We start from the raw sequence: 16296 nt of genomic DNA, 5'->3' as shown, positions 1-16296 counted from the left end.
GCTGCCCATGTACAAACTGCCAGCCATAGCAGTCTTTACAGCATGGACATGCCCTGGGATTGAGAGAACCAGTGATTAGCAAAGCATCCTACAGTGACCAGCAGCCCCAAACAGAGCCACCAGATTAAAAACCCACCACGTGGTATATTCTCAGGCTAGATAAATATTCAAACCCTTGCAGGCAAAATTTATGGCTAGTAAAGAGGAGCCTTAAATTTGCAGACAGGAGCCTTTGACTATATGATAGTCCTAAAAGCTACAAGGAGGAGCTGTTTTGAAAGCAATTTGTACCTCTTTCCTGAAGAAAAGAAGGAAGCGCATTTCAGACTCTTGGTGTTGTCAAATTGGCACCTTAATTCACCCACTGGTCAACATAAAAAAGTGAAGCCAGATGAAAAATATCTGAAAGGCATCTCTGTTTGCTTTGGAGCCTGAAAAGGAATTGGACTTAATCCCAGGGTTACATCATTTTCATATATAAGCAATCCCTTGCTATAATCAGTTACTTTATCCACTGCCAGCACATTAGCTGAGCTGTTCAAAAAGATCGCTTGCGTAGAATGAAACACGGATTCAGCTTCAAACACTGTGTTGACTAATTGTTACTGTTTATCTGCTGTAGCCCACACAGCTTCCTAGGTACCATACAAATTGTTAAGAAAGACGTCCCCTGCCCTGAAGTTCACATTGGTCTATAACAAGACATTGGTTCAAGGGTAGTGACTAATAAATTTGCAATTTATATACATTGCAGTGGATAATGTGGGGACTGAAGCTTAGATCCCAGTCCTCCTCCTCTGTGTGACCTCAGACAATCCCTTCTCTTTGCCTCTTGTCTGTTCCTGCCCTGAACCCTTTAATCAAGGTTGAGATGTCTTGTACTGGGACTGTTTCTTCACTACAAAAGGTGCAGTTACAGAAATAACTGACTAGTAAGTGCTGGATGCAGGGTTAGATGTTTCTGGACAACAGAAAGCTGAGACCTCTTTGAGGAGAACTGCCAGAAAGGATACCCGGCCATAGCGTGGCAGCAGCCTGAGCCAGAGTCTTACCTGGCTTTGACCACTATAGCTCTGTGAAGATATCAGCAACAGGTCCTGACCAGCGTGTTGTTCTATCTGCAACAACTGGCCACATGCCCACCTGCATTTGCAAGAACAAACGATGAAGCAAACTCTGGTCTGGTTTGCAGAAGGCTTTTAAAAATGCATCTTTTATCCCAAAGCAAAAGGAAAAGGGAGGGATGTTCAGGACCTGTTTTGAAGTGCACCCGGAGAGGCTGAGATGCACAAGAAGGTTGTGAAATTCTTTTTTTGGAGTCAAACCTGGAAATGGTCTGAGGTTACCAACAGACACAGATGTTTCCAATAAGGCAAGGAAGTCAGAGTCACATGGGATTCCTGTGGTCTTCTCACATTTTCAAGAGACTAGGTTTGCATTTTTGTCAGCGTTAATGAGGTTATTTTTACATTGGAAACATCATCAGATAGGGGTGATTTAAAAATACATATATTTTTTAGAAAACTTCATCGCTTTTATAATGGAATAAGGGGATGCTTATTTGTGCAAATTGCTCACTAAGCGCAGGATCCAAATAATTAGCGTCTCTTTGAAATATCGGTTGCATTTCCTTGATAAACATTGTTCTGTCAGGAATTTATGAGGATATTATTAAAATGTGTTTCAAGCTCAGATTTGGCCAGGAACATCTCAATCTGGGAGCAAATTGTATTTTAAATCTTTATTGCATTGCACTAATTGCATTTTTATTTCATGTTTGTATAGGTAAATATAAAATATGGAGAAAAAGTATAACAAAACCATGTGTAATTATGTGTAAAGATGTATCCTACCTAAATTAACAAAGACGCAAGGACAGGAGCTTTTTCCAGAAACGATATAGTTTTGCAAGTTTACTGGTGAAATCACATAAGCTCATATCTTAGAACTCAGTGATATGGTTCTGGTACAAATTGTGGTTAGTTATGATGAGAGGATGAGGCTATGAAATACATGAAAATGTCCCCATTAAAGGAATTGCAATTGTTCTTTTTACTATGAAAGGAAGAATGTGTGTGTGTGCATGTGCTGACATAAAAAATTGATCTTAATATAAACAGAACAGTCAGAGTATGAAATCAGCCAAAATGCATGAATCTTCATTACAGAAAAGCAGTGTTTTTCAACAAAAGCTTACAAAACTCCCTCTGCCCTATGATCACATTGATGTTTTTATATCACAGTGAAATGCCAAAATCTCAAATTATCTTGATTTCAGGCTTCACTGTGAATGTTTTGTGCAGCCTAAGGAGTTCAGATGACCGCTCTGGATTATATCAGCCATTCATCCCAAATGATCGCTTTTTGTGAAGGGCCCAATTCTGCAAAGCAAGGACTTGCTCCTGCATCTGAAGTTTCACTGCATTTCTGGAGAGTCACTGGAGCACGTGCTCCAATGCTGCTGACTGGGGGCCTACCTCCACACAGCTGTGCAACCCCAGCCAACAATGGTCTGAAAGTCTTAAGCTCTTTTAATTTGCATCCTGCTCTTATAATTCTAGATCTAAGATGTCCAGCTGAGCTGGAGGTTTGTGGGCTATTCTCATATGGCAGCAGGGAGATCTGAGGTTTGGGCACTAGGCTGGGAGTCAAAGCCTAGAGTCGCTCCAGTCTCTGCCACTGACACACAGAGTGACCTTGACCAAGCCACTTAATCACCTTCCATTTCTCAGAGGCTTTTCCTGTCCCTAAATAAGGCTGATCCAACGTATTATCTTTCCCAAAGCATGTGTGAAAATGGCTGGAACTCAGTAATAAATTTAAAGGATTACTAAGTCATGGCTGTGGGCAAGTACCACCGTATTTGCAGGTATGTGTATAGGTTTTCACAGTGGCCTGTGGGTTCCCATGGTTACAGTGTGATGCTAATAGTACAGAGATTCAGGGTTTGGAGATTCAGGTCTGTGCATTTTAGACCTGTATGATGCTCAGGTAGTTTAAAGTAGAAGTCCGGCAGTGTTTCTGACATGGTGTGCCAGAGTTAATTTTTCTTTTGCAAGCTGAGGTGTTACAAGAAGAAACTCAGTGGGAACTGGGAGCTAGCTTTGCCAAGTCTGTCCACACGCCATCTTTGGCACCTGTGTCAGGAGTTTACCTATTTCAGCAGACCATGATTCTCAGTTCATGGGACAGCCCCCCTGAGCGCTCCCAGCTGAGTGGGCAATCATCATTGTGTCTAAAAAATGCAGAGGAGGGAAAAAGCAGCCTGAATCACTGCCATGTTACAGTAAAATTTCCTTCTCTGTCCATTCTTATGCTTTGAAAAAGCTGAAAAACCTTTAATCTGCTGCTCATAGTTGGGTGTTTCGCAGAGGAGATTAGCATTGGCTGCTGTGCCGTTTGAGGAATGTGAGTGTCTTTTTATTTCTGGCAAATTCAAACTCTCAGAAAACAAAGTCTCCTTTCCAAGACTTTCCCTGTCTTGTGGAGAAAGCTGTGTACTTGCAAAGACCTATCTGGGAAATAACTAGTTCTCTCTCACTCCCCACACAGTGCTGAAATGGAAGGAAATTAAATCTAAACTAAAAAGAAAGGGACAGTGCTGCCACATAGCCTGGGGCCTTGCTCCTTGTTCGTTATAGTGCTGTATTCACATGCTCCAGGCATCAGCTTAATTGAAACCCATTGTGTCAGATGCTGTACAGGTGTAAAATAAAATCAGAATCTCAGCCTTGTTTGAGGTGTGGGGCAAGAACAAGTATAGACAGATACAGTGAGAAACACTGAGACAATGTGGCAGTACTAATTTATCTGAATGCTAAACAGTGGAGCTACAATACCAGCTGGAATAATCTGTTAATGGTGTTCAAATCTTCTTTTAACCACAAGGAACAACTCTTCTTGCTAGTTCATTCTCCCTCAGCACATCTCCCATGCAGCTTCCAAAGAAGGAGCAGTGCAGAGTTCCAGCCAAAGCTGAATATATGTGTGTGTGCACACGTGCATGTATGTTAGAGCCCGGAGCAGGCACTGCCTCTGGAGATTGGGCCATAGGAGGGGGAGAGTACAAAACTCTTGCTGGGTCAGAGCAATACTCTTCTGGACTAGTGGGACAGGGAATTAGACCATCAGGTGTGTCTAACTGCAGACTTGCAGAATATATTTTTGTTTGCCAGAGGACAGATGTCTAGGTGCAAGCACTTGGATGGTGATGTGGGTTTCTCCATCTAACTCAGTACCACCTCCTCTCTTGATAGAAAGGCAGGTGTTTGTGTTTCCACTCCGGTTCCTCTTCCCCTCCCATCCTCCCTAGCCTGAAGCACACAACTGCATTTTGTTCCTCTGAGAAACTGTACGAAATAGGGTTTGTCTGGATTTTAGTACAGCACTGAAACCGTCACAAGTGCTGAACTTTACTGTAAAGTGTGATTTGAATTGAGGCAAGAAATTGGCCTATTTAAGCGTTGACTTGAGATTTCCAGAGCAGTGAGGGACTGGGCAGGCTCTCTACTCAGATGATATTCCTGTGTGGGGCTGATAGAAAGGGCAGCCTTTGGTATAATGAGCTGAGAAACAAAAGGGGTTCCTAGTTTGTTTTAAAGAGCAGAAGGCAAAACAAGCCAATGGAATAGCATAGTTCAAACTTTCCTCTCCATGGAGTGAGTAGTTCTGCAGCTGTGGGGTGAATTAAGTAACTATTGGAGTAAAACCCTTACTGGAGCAATGCAATGATAATAATGCTATGCTATGGGGGTAGAATTACAGAACCCAGGAGACCAGATGCAGAAAAGTGTCTAGGTATGGAAATTCCCACAGAAAACATTGCAAATTTGTTCAGTAGGTGTTGAGGTTCTTAGAAATCAGTAAAAACATAGGATGTGAAACTCCTATAACAGAAAGAGTAGGATATTGATGCAGAGAGAATCACCTTGTGACAAATGTCTAGAAAACCCATCTCTCCCATGCATGTTTCTTGCTGAGTGAATGTTGATGTTGCATTTGTGTTGTGTTTCCCTCGTGCAGCTTCCAGCAGTGGGCTGGACTTACTCTCCTTATCCTTATGGGAAAGCGAGGTCATTGTTTCCTGTGGGATTGCAATAAATTCCTGAAAATAAGCAGCAGCCCCAGCTGAAAAATTTGGACTGTGTCTGGGTACATCTGCACTGAGAACTTGTGAGGGGAACCCTAGGTCTTACATCAGCGATCAGAGGGCCCTCAGGGACTTGCTAGGCACACAAAGCCAGCCAGAAACAAAAGCACTGACAGCAGATGCTTTACCTGTAGTCTAAGGCACAAAAAGGGATGACTTAAATGACAGCTTAATTCAATCCTTGTCTTTTCCTGGTCAGGCCCCCATCCTGGCTGTGAAAGCATGTGGTACCTGCAGGAGCCTGGGCAAATATCCCTCACGAAGCGCAAAAAGAGCAAACAGTGTCAGATTGAAGATTTAGGATGGAAGTTGTGAAGACAAAGGCACAGTGGATCTAGGAGTGGGACGATCGGTAAAGTGGCTCCCACCATAACAGTGTGTCACACAACAGACACGATAAAGCATAACGTTGGTAGTGTTAGAGCCACACCTCTCTGGTCAGCCATCGCTGGCGTTGCACGTGCATAGGTCCTAATAACTGCAGGGCCCTGCTTCCTGATCCGTTTTTGTTAATACACATACAAATTGCAAACATGTAAGTGGTATTTCGGAAGAGCCATAAAGAGACACAGCGGTGCATGGCTCTCCCTCTTACCTCCGCTGTAATTGGTGTCCCACTGAAACCTGCAGGTACTGTGCTGTGTGTGCCCCCCCTTGCCCAAGGCAAGTGGATACGCAAAGCCCGGTCTCTTTCAAAGAGGAGTGCAGGACTACCAGTAATGAAGAACCCCTTCTTGTATGTCCCTACAAGCAGTAGGCACCTATACTTGGTAAATCATGGCCTACGTCCCACCCGGTACCACCAGCAACTGGCAGACCATGGGGAGCACAAAGGCAATTTATTTCAGCATTAGCACCAATGATTGGTTGTCAGCCGTTATGCACTTGCAATAAACTCAGCCGTTAGCAGGTTCATGAGGAACTGTAAAGCGCATTAAGTATTGCTGGCACACAGGAATACTCTTTTTAACTTAAGACTGCGTTATTAGAGCTATGTCAAAAAATACAGAAGGAATGTAGCAGTTAGCCTGGGCTGGGCCTTTGCTTGGAGTGCATAAATCCAATGAAAACATCCCCAAAGCTGTAATTATTTGTTCATAATTGGATAGTGAGGAGCAAATTCTGCCGCACAAACCTCCAGTGAGTGCACTGAAAGTCATGAAATCTGTTTCATTATAGAGTAGGCAAGATGAATGGTATTATGGAGAAGGCTAGGTATTACTAATTAACTGAACAGCACAAAGCACACGAGCAAAATCTATCATCCTGGGAAGTCCCCTGAGTCCTCTCTTATTTTGAATTAGGAGTCTGGTTTAGAGATGAGGAAATTCAGATTTGAGGAAATTCAGATTCAAGGTAATTGTCTGATTTCACACCATGCTGTTTCACAGTGTCATGAATAGAAACCTCCTCCTGCAACAAAGAACAGAAACTAGGTTTCAAATTCCCCTGCTTTAAACACTAGACCATGTTCCCTTTTCAGACCTGAGAATAAAACCAGTCGTGTGGACTCCCAAGTCACCCCACACACACCTATACGTTGCCATGTTGCTACTTGCTTGATGATTCTTCTTTCTGCAGACTCAAAAGCGCACAGGCACTAATAAGGAGCTATTGTTTAACCCGTCGTTAAGTCTAAGCTAGCAGGTTGCTGTTGATAGGCTGCAGAGCTTGAGAAGAAAATCGTAACCTTTCCGCACATACTATTGCTGTGTGGTTTTCCATTAATAGCCATGGAAAAGTTAACCTAAACATTAGCTCTTTTTCCTGGAACTAACAGCTCCAAAGCCAAAAGCCTGGTGATCTGCTCATCAGCTTGCAGGACTACTGCAAAGCAGACTGCTCGTTACTGTAAAAACAAAGCACAGAGCTGGATCTTGAACTGCCAGACCTCTGTTTCTGAAGCAGGGAGTAGCCAGCTCATAAAGGGGAGCATCCCAGTCATATCTCCATCCAGGGCAAAATTTCCCCTAGAGAGAATTACAAGGTTATGCCTTTAACATTGACGGTCAGCGATCTGCCTTAGAAGCCAAGGCAAATCTAGCAAACAGGGATTGCAGGGACGGGAATTATTTCTCACTAAATACTGGTAGGACAATATTCAGCAGACAGCAATTCCCGTTTCCTTGAGCCATTAGCACTGCCCTGCACAGGGTAATTTTCCTGAGTCACGTAACATAAAAACAGCCATTGAGTTGTGTTCTCATGTTCACACTGGGGAAGATCTTGTCCTGAACCATGCCCTGTCCTCTTTGCCCAAAGACAAATTGCACCCAGAGAGATCCTCTTCAGATCACTGATTTCTGCAGACTGCAAGATCCTGCAGGCTTTCTTCCTCTCCAGAGGGATGTTTACCACTGCCCATGATTAGTTGTTCCAGTTATCACTGCCAAAAGAATGTGTTTCATTTTTCATTTGAATTTTTCTCTCTTTTCCTCAGTAGACTTTGTTATTCAACCTCCAGATGAAAGATTACAATCCTGTGTGAGACAGTGTCTTTGATGTGTCACTCAGCATTTCTCCAAGACTAGCTACCTCTTTCCAGAAAGACAATGGGAAGAATGACCAGATCTTCCTGGAAATGACACCCATCCCACAGCGTAAATAAGCCAAAACTAGCCCCTGCAAAAGTAATCAGGCCTGTTTGCTGACAAATGCCCACTCACCACTGGAAGAGCCATGCTCCCGAACTCTGGCATGAGCCAAAGATTGAGGCTATTAAGCTCATTCCCACGCTCGAATTTGGCAAGGTGGAAGCCTGTATCATCTTGTTTCACTTTTTGTAGGAGTTTGCTCTGAATGTCTTCTTTTCAGTAGGTTCCCCAGCTGGTTCAGTCCTGCATAATGTAGTTACAGATATCAAGAACCAGAGGCTGGCAGAGCAGTGGGTATTATCTGGGTTGTGGTAGGTCTGAAAAGCCAGGCACAGATGAGAAGTTATGAGTAAGCTTATGAGTAAGATTTCAACTGGAGGTTGAACTGGCAAAACCACTCTTTGTACTGGGGCTCCTCAGATACACAGTGCTATATACATAGGTATATGCGAGCTTTAGTCATAAGCCAACATGACTGAGCTGATACTCTAACTCTAAATAAGCTCTTACTTATTTCAAATTCTGTGAGAGATCTGTGAAAATTGCAATACTTCATGGTGTTTAAAGTAGTTTCCTCTCTTCTTCAATATATACCGCTTTTGGGTTGCTTGAACAGAACAGGATCGTATAAATACAAATACGAACCATATCAAGGCATCAAAGAAAGTTAGGTAGTTTTTCTGCTTCTTTTTTCCTTCTGAATTTAGACAGGATGCTTGTCGGCAGTGTAGGAAATTGCCTCTGATATAATTGGAGTCCAGTGGCCCTGTGTAAAATCACTTGTCACTGGTTTTGATAATGTGTTTATCATTCTCATTTGGGGTAAATCCCACCTCTTTACTGGCTTCAGAAGGAAAGACCATTCTGTACCAGTCTGTTCCTGGGAGTTAGAAAGTCAAATCTAGCATGGCATGTAGTACTGAGGCCCGACAGAAAACCCTGGGTCTTTCTCCAAGCTTTATCAGTCTGCAGTACTTTTCACAAGGTGTTTTAAGGTAAACCAAACTGTCCATAGTTTTCAGTGCTGCCTTTGCAATAAGAGACCATGTTATTAGAACCCTGTTGGAGTGATGATCTTACCAATGGAAGACTTCCTCTTAATTTTGGGAGAAAATAGATCAATTCCTCAAATTTATTATTTACTGAGTGGCCAAGGTGGCAGGAATGCCTTGGGAATGGTAGGTTTTATGAGCAACGCTGAGTTCAAGGTTCTGTATTTAGTAATGAGACACAGATGGGAATGGTTTTGTTGCGGTGATGTTTTATCATGAAATGAGACAGTTTTAATAGTTGTTTGGTGACTAACAGATACAGAGGTAGCCGTATAATTAGTGTGCTTGCTGCAGGAGGCAGTGTTTCCTGGCATTACCAAGCATACTCAACACAGACTGATCTCACTGAGAGAGGCTGGCTAACAAAGCCCAGAAGCTAGTTAACAGTTTCCTAAAACTGTCTCCAGACACCCTTCTGTGATTGAAAATGCAGCACACAGGGACAGGGTGCTGGGGGATATCCCTGCAAGCAGGGATATTTCAAGCTCGCAGAATCCTACCATGTAGCAGAAGCCACCTGGTATTTTGGGGGTTATCTTGATGGGGGTTCAGAGCAGCAAAACCCTCTGGGAACCCAAGAGCTCCCTGACCAATGCTGTTCCCAAATGATAAAACATTGGTGGGAAGCAGCTATGGATTACTCTCACCCCGGTCCTTTCCCAGTATCACCTTTGTCCAGGCACAAAGGGTTACACTTTTGGAGAGAGGTTTTGTTAAGTACCCTATGCAAAGACCACTTTCACAAGAGGGGATCCACACCACGTTGGCTATAGGCAATTTTTCTCCGTAGCCACAGGAGATGCAGCGTGAGCTGTCTGTGCCATTTGGCTCTTGCGGGCTGCAGGCAGGCAAACTGCCAGTTTACCGCCCTCCTCTCCCTGTGGGGCTCAGAGCTGCCATCAGATCCGCTGTGACTCTCCACTCTATATTCCTCCTCTCTCCCCACTCATCACCCTCACAGATGTTTGTGGAAGTTTCGTGCCTGGACTGAGTTCAAATCAAGCACCCGGGATCTTTGGTAGGGAGGCTTTGGCTTGGAGAATTTAGCATTAGTTTCTCTCATCCATGTATGTGCTTTGCTTTTAAAGTAGCTACAGTTTAATAAATCATGTATTTGCAGAGACTAGTGGTAACTGTTACATATATTTAACATTTGCCTGTTATTCATTTAGCCAGTATCTCCTACAAGTTTTTATGCATGCTTAATTCAGAATCAGGTATCAAATCACAGGTTAATTTTCACTTTTTTTTTTCCTCTTTCTTTTACTTTTTCTCTTTCTCTTGTCTTTATTTCTGTTTTTCTTTTTATTTCTCTCTCCTCTTTCTCATAACAACAGGGTAAAACAGGATATTGTTTATGGAAGGTTTGAATTACTAATGACCCATACAAAACAACATTAAGGATCATATCTTTTCCAGTGCCTCTCTTTAAACCCAGGAGCTCAGAAGCCAGTCCCAGTGTTTTATGATCTTGAAATGTTGATATTTTTCCAGGTATTAATTCCAGCTTGATAGGAAACCAAGAGAAACAGAAACATTTTTCATCCTCACTTCAGAAAAATGTTCTCCATCTTCCTCTGCTAAAGAGATATCTTTCCAGTACTGTGGAAGTTATGCCACTGCTCTGGGACCAACTTCCCTTTCCTAAATTACCTTTCTACTGTGCCATGTGTGAGCCTCACCCTGAACAGCTGGAACTACAGAGAGCAGGGCTGAAATGAAACAAAGAAAAAAGCTTCCTCCTAGTTTGAGTCCTGCTGTGATGGGGCCGGAGAGCTAACTGGTGAGAGGAAAAAAGAAATACTGCGGTGTCCCAAGAGCAAGGTCCATCCCCCCCGCAGCTGGATTCAGTGTGCCGAATCCCAATCAATGTCTCTGTGCAGGTAGAGATCTGGGGAGGTCATTGTGCAGTGTGTTCCAAGTGACAGTCCCTCTCCCAGTTAGTGTCCAGACTCAGATAAAAGCAGAAAGAGAGGCAGAAGGTGGTGGGAGGTGGCTTGGACAAGGCTGTGGAGTTCCTAGGAAATACCACAGCTTGGCTGAGGCATCTGCTGCTCTTTGCCCCCTCCAGCTCGCTCTCTTGAAAGTTCAGCAACCACCACCCTGTGCTACGACCTCAGTAGCCTAATGTTCCCTTCACCCCACATCCCACCCTTCTCTTTCAACCCTGGCAGTGCTCCTCAGGCAACCAGATGTGAAGAACAAAAGGAAAAGCTTGGATCAAGTGTGCAACCCTACAGCACTCCGCATGCAAAGAGCTCGCAGGGCGAGGCCCATGGTCAGAGGAGACGAGCCTCCCATGGCTGGGTGCTTTGTTGTTCTAAAGGCAGTGCTGCCTGCCTTCATCCCGAAGACAATTAGCTGTTGAAGGTGAAAGAGCAAGGCCACTCCAAGCAGAATTCATTACGCATATGCCTGCGAGCAGTACTCTCTAGAAAAACAACAAAAAATCCGAGAGTGAGTTGCCTTCACTGATTTTGCTGATTCCCCTAAATTTCAGATCTAATAATGTCTCTGTATTGCTTCAATTGTCTCTTCTGAGGCACAGCTGTGACTCTACCCCCCGAAGCGTTGTGGCTGCAGAAAGGGAAATAAAACCTAGCCAAGGCATTCAACACAGCAGCCTGTTAATATACAGCCTGTTCTCTGCGTTCATACATTCTGTATCTCCAACTACTGTCTCCCTGCTAGAAAGACCAATAGAATTGGCTCACCTTATTCTCAAAGCTGTGGTATAATCTGGTTAAGGAGTTTCTTCTCCTGGGGTGAAATGTGATTTCTATTTAAGGATCCAAAGTAGCATTTAGTGGAAATGGGCTTGTTTCCTGCCTCCTGGATGTTCTGCCACCATCTTCCACATCTACGCCATCTAAATTTGGACACCTACATGAGGTGATAAACGTTGGTGGGTAGCCAAGAGGGGCTGCTGACTGTTGGCCATTGAGACCCTCCTAAAATCACAGTCATGTGAAGGTCCTTACATTTCCACTGATTGTAGTGAGATCCGCACTCCTCTTACCTGTAGTACCTCAGACACTCGCTCTGGTTTTGCTTCCAGATCCCAAGGCTGAACAAGGCATTTGGACCCATTTATTTAGAGGGTCTGTTACCGCTCACGTCACCTTCTGTTATCTGTGGCATGAACTGAACTGTGCTGGCAATGGAGAGCCCTGTAAAAACTTGAATGGATGGGTGATTAGCCAGCCAACTTGATCTTCATCCAGACAGTTTTCCAGATAAAACAGCACTGAACCATGGAGTAGGTCAATGATGCTGATGTTTTATTTTTCTATTGCAATTGCATGGTACAAAGCCCAGCTGTGAATCAGGGCTCCCTTCTGGTAAGTGCAGGTGGGAAAACACATCTCTTGCCACACCATTCAGAGAAAGCTGGGTCTTCCGGAGCTCTAGAATTACTTATTTGTGGTCACACTCTGGCTAGCACAACCTCTGCACTTTTGTGTCTGTTATCATATTGCTAGATACAAGATGAGAGCCCTGTTTAACATCCAGCTTTTTGGTTAAAGTAGTTCTTTTCCTCCTGGGTCTGCTTTGCATTTGTACCCAGGGCACTAGTGAAACATTTTCTGCCTCTCCCCTGCAATGGCATAGTAATTTATTTCCTGGATGTCTCCTTGTCATTCAATCTGACAGTTTTCCTCCCCTAGGAGATGTTGGCTTCTCCATCTCCTCTGGGGCAATGTAGCTGCCAAAGTCCATCTCAGTCCATTTGGACTGAAAACTCCTATCTGGTATTCTCCCCCGCCCCATCTGCATGAGTGAGAGAAATGTCAAGAAATGAAACACAAGAACTCTCTTGGTCTGTCAGTTCACGTGAAAGGAGGAGGAAGCCTGAACTGTGCATCTGCCCTTCACACGCTGGATGCCCTGCAGAATTACCCATTCCAGTTGTAGAAAGTGTTGCCAAACAGGTCACTGTCGATTCGCTGCAGAGCATCTGACCCAGGCAGCAAAGGAAATAGGAGGAGATAGGGAACAGCATGCTTGAGCTGAGAAAAAGGCACACTCTATCCTGTTTTAAGGGGAAGAAGGTTTGAACTCCGAAGTTAGACCAGCATAATGCACGAGGGAATGAGGAAGAGGTATCTGATGAGTACAGCAACATGCTGTGCTACCTCTGGGTCAAGTCTGGCTCTCGTGTCTGCACTCCTGTGCTGTCTGTTCTCTGGTCTGCGTTTAAGTGGCTTATGCTCAGACTCCAGTCCAACTACTTGGTCAAACCAGACAGCATGTCCACAAGCCCGTGTTAAAGCACAGTTATCAAGGACAGTGGGGATTTAATCACATTTGAAAACAGAGCTCTTTAATTTCAAAGCAACCCTATTACTGGAGAAAAAGAGTTATCATTAGTGATGGGTATAAGCAGTAGCTCATGGACCCAGGCTCACTAGGTCGTAGTTGACTACAAACACTAGTGTAAACATAGTGCAGCTATACATTGGTATGAATTGCTAGCACCTTTTTTATGATAATGGCACTGCTGATCTATCCAAGCCAGTTTTCATCAACAAGAAGTCAAATCTTTGACAGTCCACAGGATGCACAGGATGTACTCTCTTACCATTTTGGACTGTGCATTGGGCATTGCTGTGAGTACTAGATGGTTTTTAGTCCTCAAGCCCTGCCCCAGACCCAAACCCAAAGATTTCTGAGCCTCACTGCATCCTCTTGAATGCTCTTAGGGCGGTGCTCAGTTCCATTTGGATCAGCAGCACCATAACCTCATCCCTGGAGCATCCAGACAGAGTATCTGTCCACACAAAAACAATTGCAACTTTTTGTTCTCTGGCTGGGATTCCTGGACTGCTGCTTTTTGTTTGAGTTTATTTTATTCTCAACATAAATAAAGAAAACAAAACTAGTGCAAGTAATAGTCTGAAACTACTGAAGTTGCATTGCAGGAGACGTGGAACTAGAACAAGGAAAACATTCTCATGGGGGTTTTTTTCTGAGTAGAACTGGTGAATCTTGGGTTCAGACTTCCACTCACTCAGCAGGCCTGCCCCACAATATTTACTTAAAATCACAGCAAAGTGCATTAAAACGACGTTAAAGCAGAGACATCAGCCCACAAAGAGCAAATAGAACCAGGGATGGTCTGAGATGAGACAGCGGTGTGCTTATTTCAGGTTTTCCTCTGCGTTATCAGATCGTCCCCCCTTTTTGGTCAGCACCAGAGATGCTGGGATGCTGCGGAGGGAGCGTGGCATTTCTGGTCAGGGGCATTGCCCACTCTGATGCTTCATTTTGTATTGGCATTTTGTCCTGCGCAAGGGATGGAGGACATGTCCCCGCTGCGCAGATGCTAAAGGTAGCGCAGAGTACACAGCAGTGGTCAAGCCTCTCCTCCCTTTTCCCCTCTATGTTGCCATGCTGTAAGGACAAGCCTTAACTGAGAGAGCGTTAATCCTCAAGCAGGGGCATTACTGTGGGCGTATTCATGACCATTATATGGGTCTCTGCTCTGCCCCGGAGCCTGATTCCTTGAGGAGAGCCTGAGTTGAAGGCAGAGGTTCATCCTGCTGACAGAAGGCCAGGGCCAAGCCATGCAGAGAGGGTTCAGCTGCCGCCGCGCTCCGAGCAGCCCTGAGGTGATGCTCTCATCTTGAACTTGATGCAGTTCAAGGGGCTGTGAAATCTTTGTTTTCCTTAAACGACCTTTGCTTGCACAAGACAGCCTGCACTCAGCTGTGGGCTGCTCTGCATACTTCATCGCTTCAGCAAGGAATCCACTTTCCTCTGCTGAACGGCTAAGGCTCAGACAGATGTTTCTTCATATCCACAGAGCGTGATGATATAATTGGCAGAACTTTTGGAGAGGAGCTGTCTGTGTCAGCCCCTTCCACGCCAGCTCCTCTCATCCCTGTCAAATCCTTCTCCAGCACCCTTCTGCCTTTCTACCAGCATCTCCCTTACTTCATTTTGGGTCCCTCTTCTGCAGAGCATTTGTCAGTAGGCTGGGTGCAGCAGGGAGAAGATACAGAGCCCTGCAGAGGGTTCCAAATGGCTGATGTTGTTACCCCAACAGACCTGTTCCAGCCTGCATGGGCTCAATGCTCCATGTGGCATTTTTTCACCAGGAAAAACAGTTACTTTGGGAGAGGAAAGAGGAAAACAGAAAATAAGCTCATGCGCACAAATCCAAAAACAAAAACAAAGTATGGACTCAGAAATCCTCTAGTGCCTTTTTGGATGATTTCATATCTAAAAGAATGAATCCATAATACAATAGTGCTGATTCTGACATTTGAGTATATACAGTGGGATTTTTCGCAGGTGGAACTTAGGAGGAAAAAGCTTGGAGGGCAAAGGTTTTGTTTAAAAATGAACAACAAGCTGTAGCTTAGCACTGAAGAGCGAGAAAAGCAGTTTATTGGCTTCTCCCAAGCACTAGAATATCAAGACATCTCAATGAAGAATGGATGTATTTCAGGAAAAATTCTGAGCAAGAAATTGTCGTGGTTAAACAAATCTTCCCATATGCCTGGCTGGTAAATGATTAGAAATAGGACACAAAAGCCCAGTATTTGAAGGAGAGAGAGGCTCCAAAGGTGCGAAGTCCAGATTTCATGCTGTTGGAAGTTTAAGACTGAGGTCTGGGAAGAGGCATCTGTAGGGCAGGGACCACAGGTCACGCACTGACTGAGACGCCAGTTCTGAAGAATAGGAACGGCTTTGCCAGCTCGTGCAGCTTCAGTGTGACTTGAAGTACTTGATGCTCTGTTTAAAGATCCTGGAGTCAGAAAAGAGTAGGAGAGGATTTCACCCTCTTTCGCTACAAAAGCTGTTATTAGGGTTTAACCTCTTGGTTGCTCAGTAAAGGACTTGCTGTTATAACATCCGTCTCTGCGAAGGAGAGGGAACAAAGCGATGTGCCCAGGAATACTTAAACTGACGTCAGATTCGCACACAGCCAGGCAGGCGTCTCAGCTGTGATGCCATTGCCTCGATCAGTAACTGTGCTTTTCCACTTTGTTCTCTTTTGTTTTAGGGCCGTTGCATCAATTTCACCAGAGTGAAGAACACGGAGGCCCCACCCAAATACCCGCTCAACAACGCATACCCTCCGTCATCTCCACCTCCAGCACCCATCTACACCCCCCCGCCCCCCGCTCCGATCTATACCCCCCCTCCACCCAGCTCACCCACACCCCACACCCCATCCCCGTCCTCCACGCTCCCACCACTGCCCCCACCGCCCCAAGCCCCACCACCCAACCGGGCCCCCCCTCCGTCTCGGCCCCCACCTCGCCCAACAGTCTAGGGGGTCGGCCTTGCTCCCGTCTTCCAGAAGTGTTTGAGAGGCTTTTTCAGCAGTACTGTATCACATCCATCTTCCGGGGGGGTGGGGGGGCCCTAGAGGAAGCCGGACCGTTTTTGAAATGGGTGACAACAGAACGAACGACTTCGTAGTCGTCTTTCTCCTTTAGTTTTCTTTTATTTTTAAAATCCCTTGTGCATCAGTGCCACCAAACTATCG

At 44.8% G+C, this 16296-nt stretch overlaps 1 protein-coding gene across 1 annotated transcript in view; it reads left to right on the top strand.

Moving 5' to 3' along the window:
* The window catches only part of ANTXR1 (ANTXR cell adhesion molecule 1), a 105795-nt gene extending 89715 nt beyond the window's left edge, over positions 1-16080 (top strand). The window contains exon 18 of the mRNA XM_009817077.2: positions 15808-16080. Coding sequence (XP_009815379.2) covers positions 15808-16080 — 273 coding nt within the window. The remainder of the gene's footprint in view (positions 1-15807) is intronic.
* The last annotated feature ends 216 nt before the right edge of the window (positions 16081-16296 follow it).

This window comes from Gavia stellata, chromosome 31 (assembly GCF_030936135.1).
Source record: "Gavia stellata isolate bGavSte3 chromosome 31, bGavSte3.hap2, whole genome shotgun sequence".
NCBI classification, from domain to species: domain Eukaryota; kingdom Metazoa; phylum Chordata; class Aves; order Gaviiformes; family Gaviidae; genus Gavia; species Gavia stellata.
The sequence above is the reverse complement of the archived record's forward strand: the minus strand, read 5'-3'. Positions and strand labels throughout refer to the sequence as shown.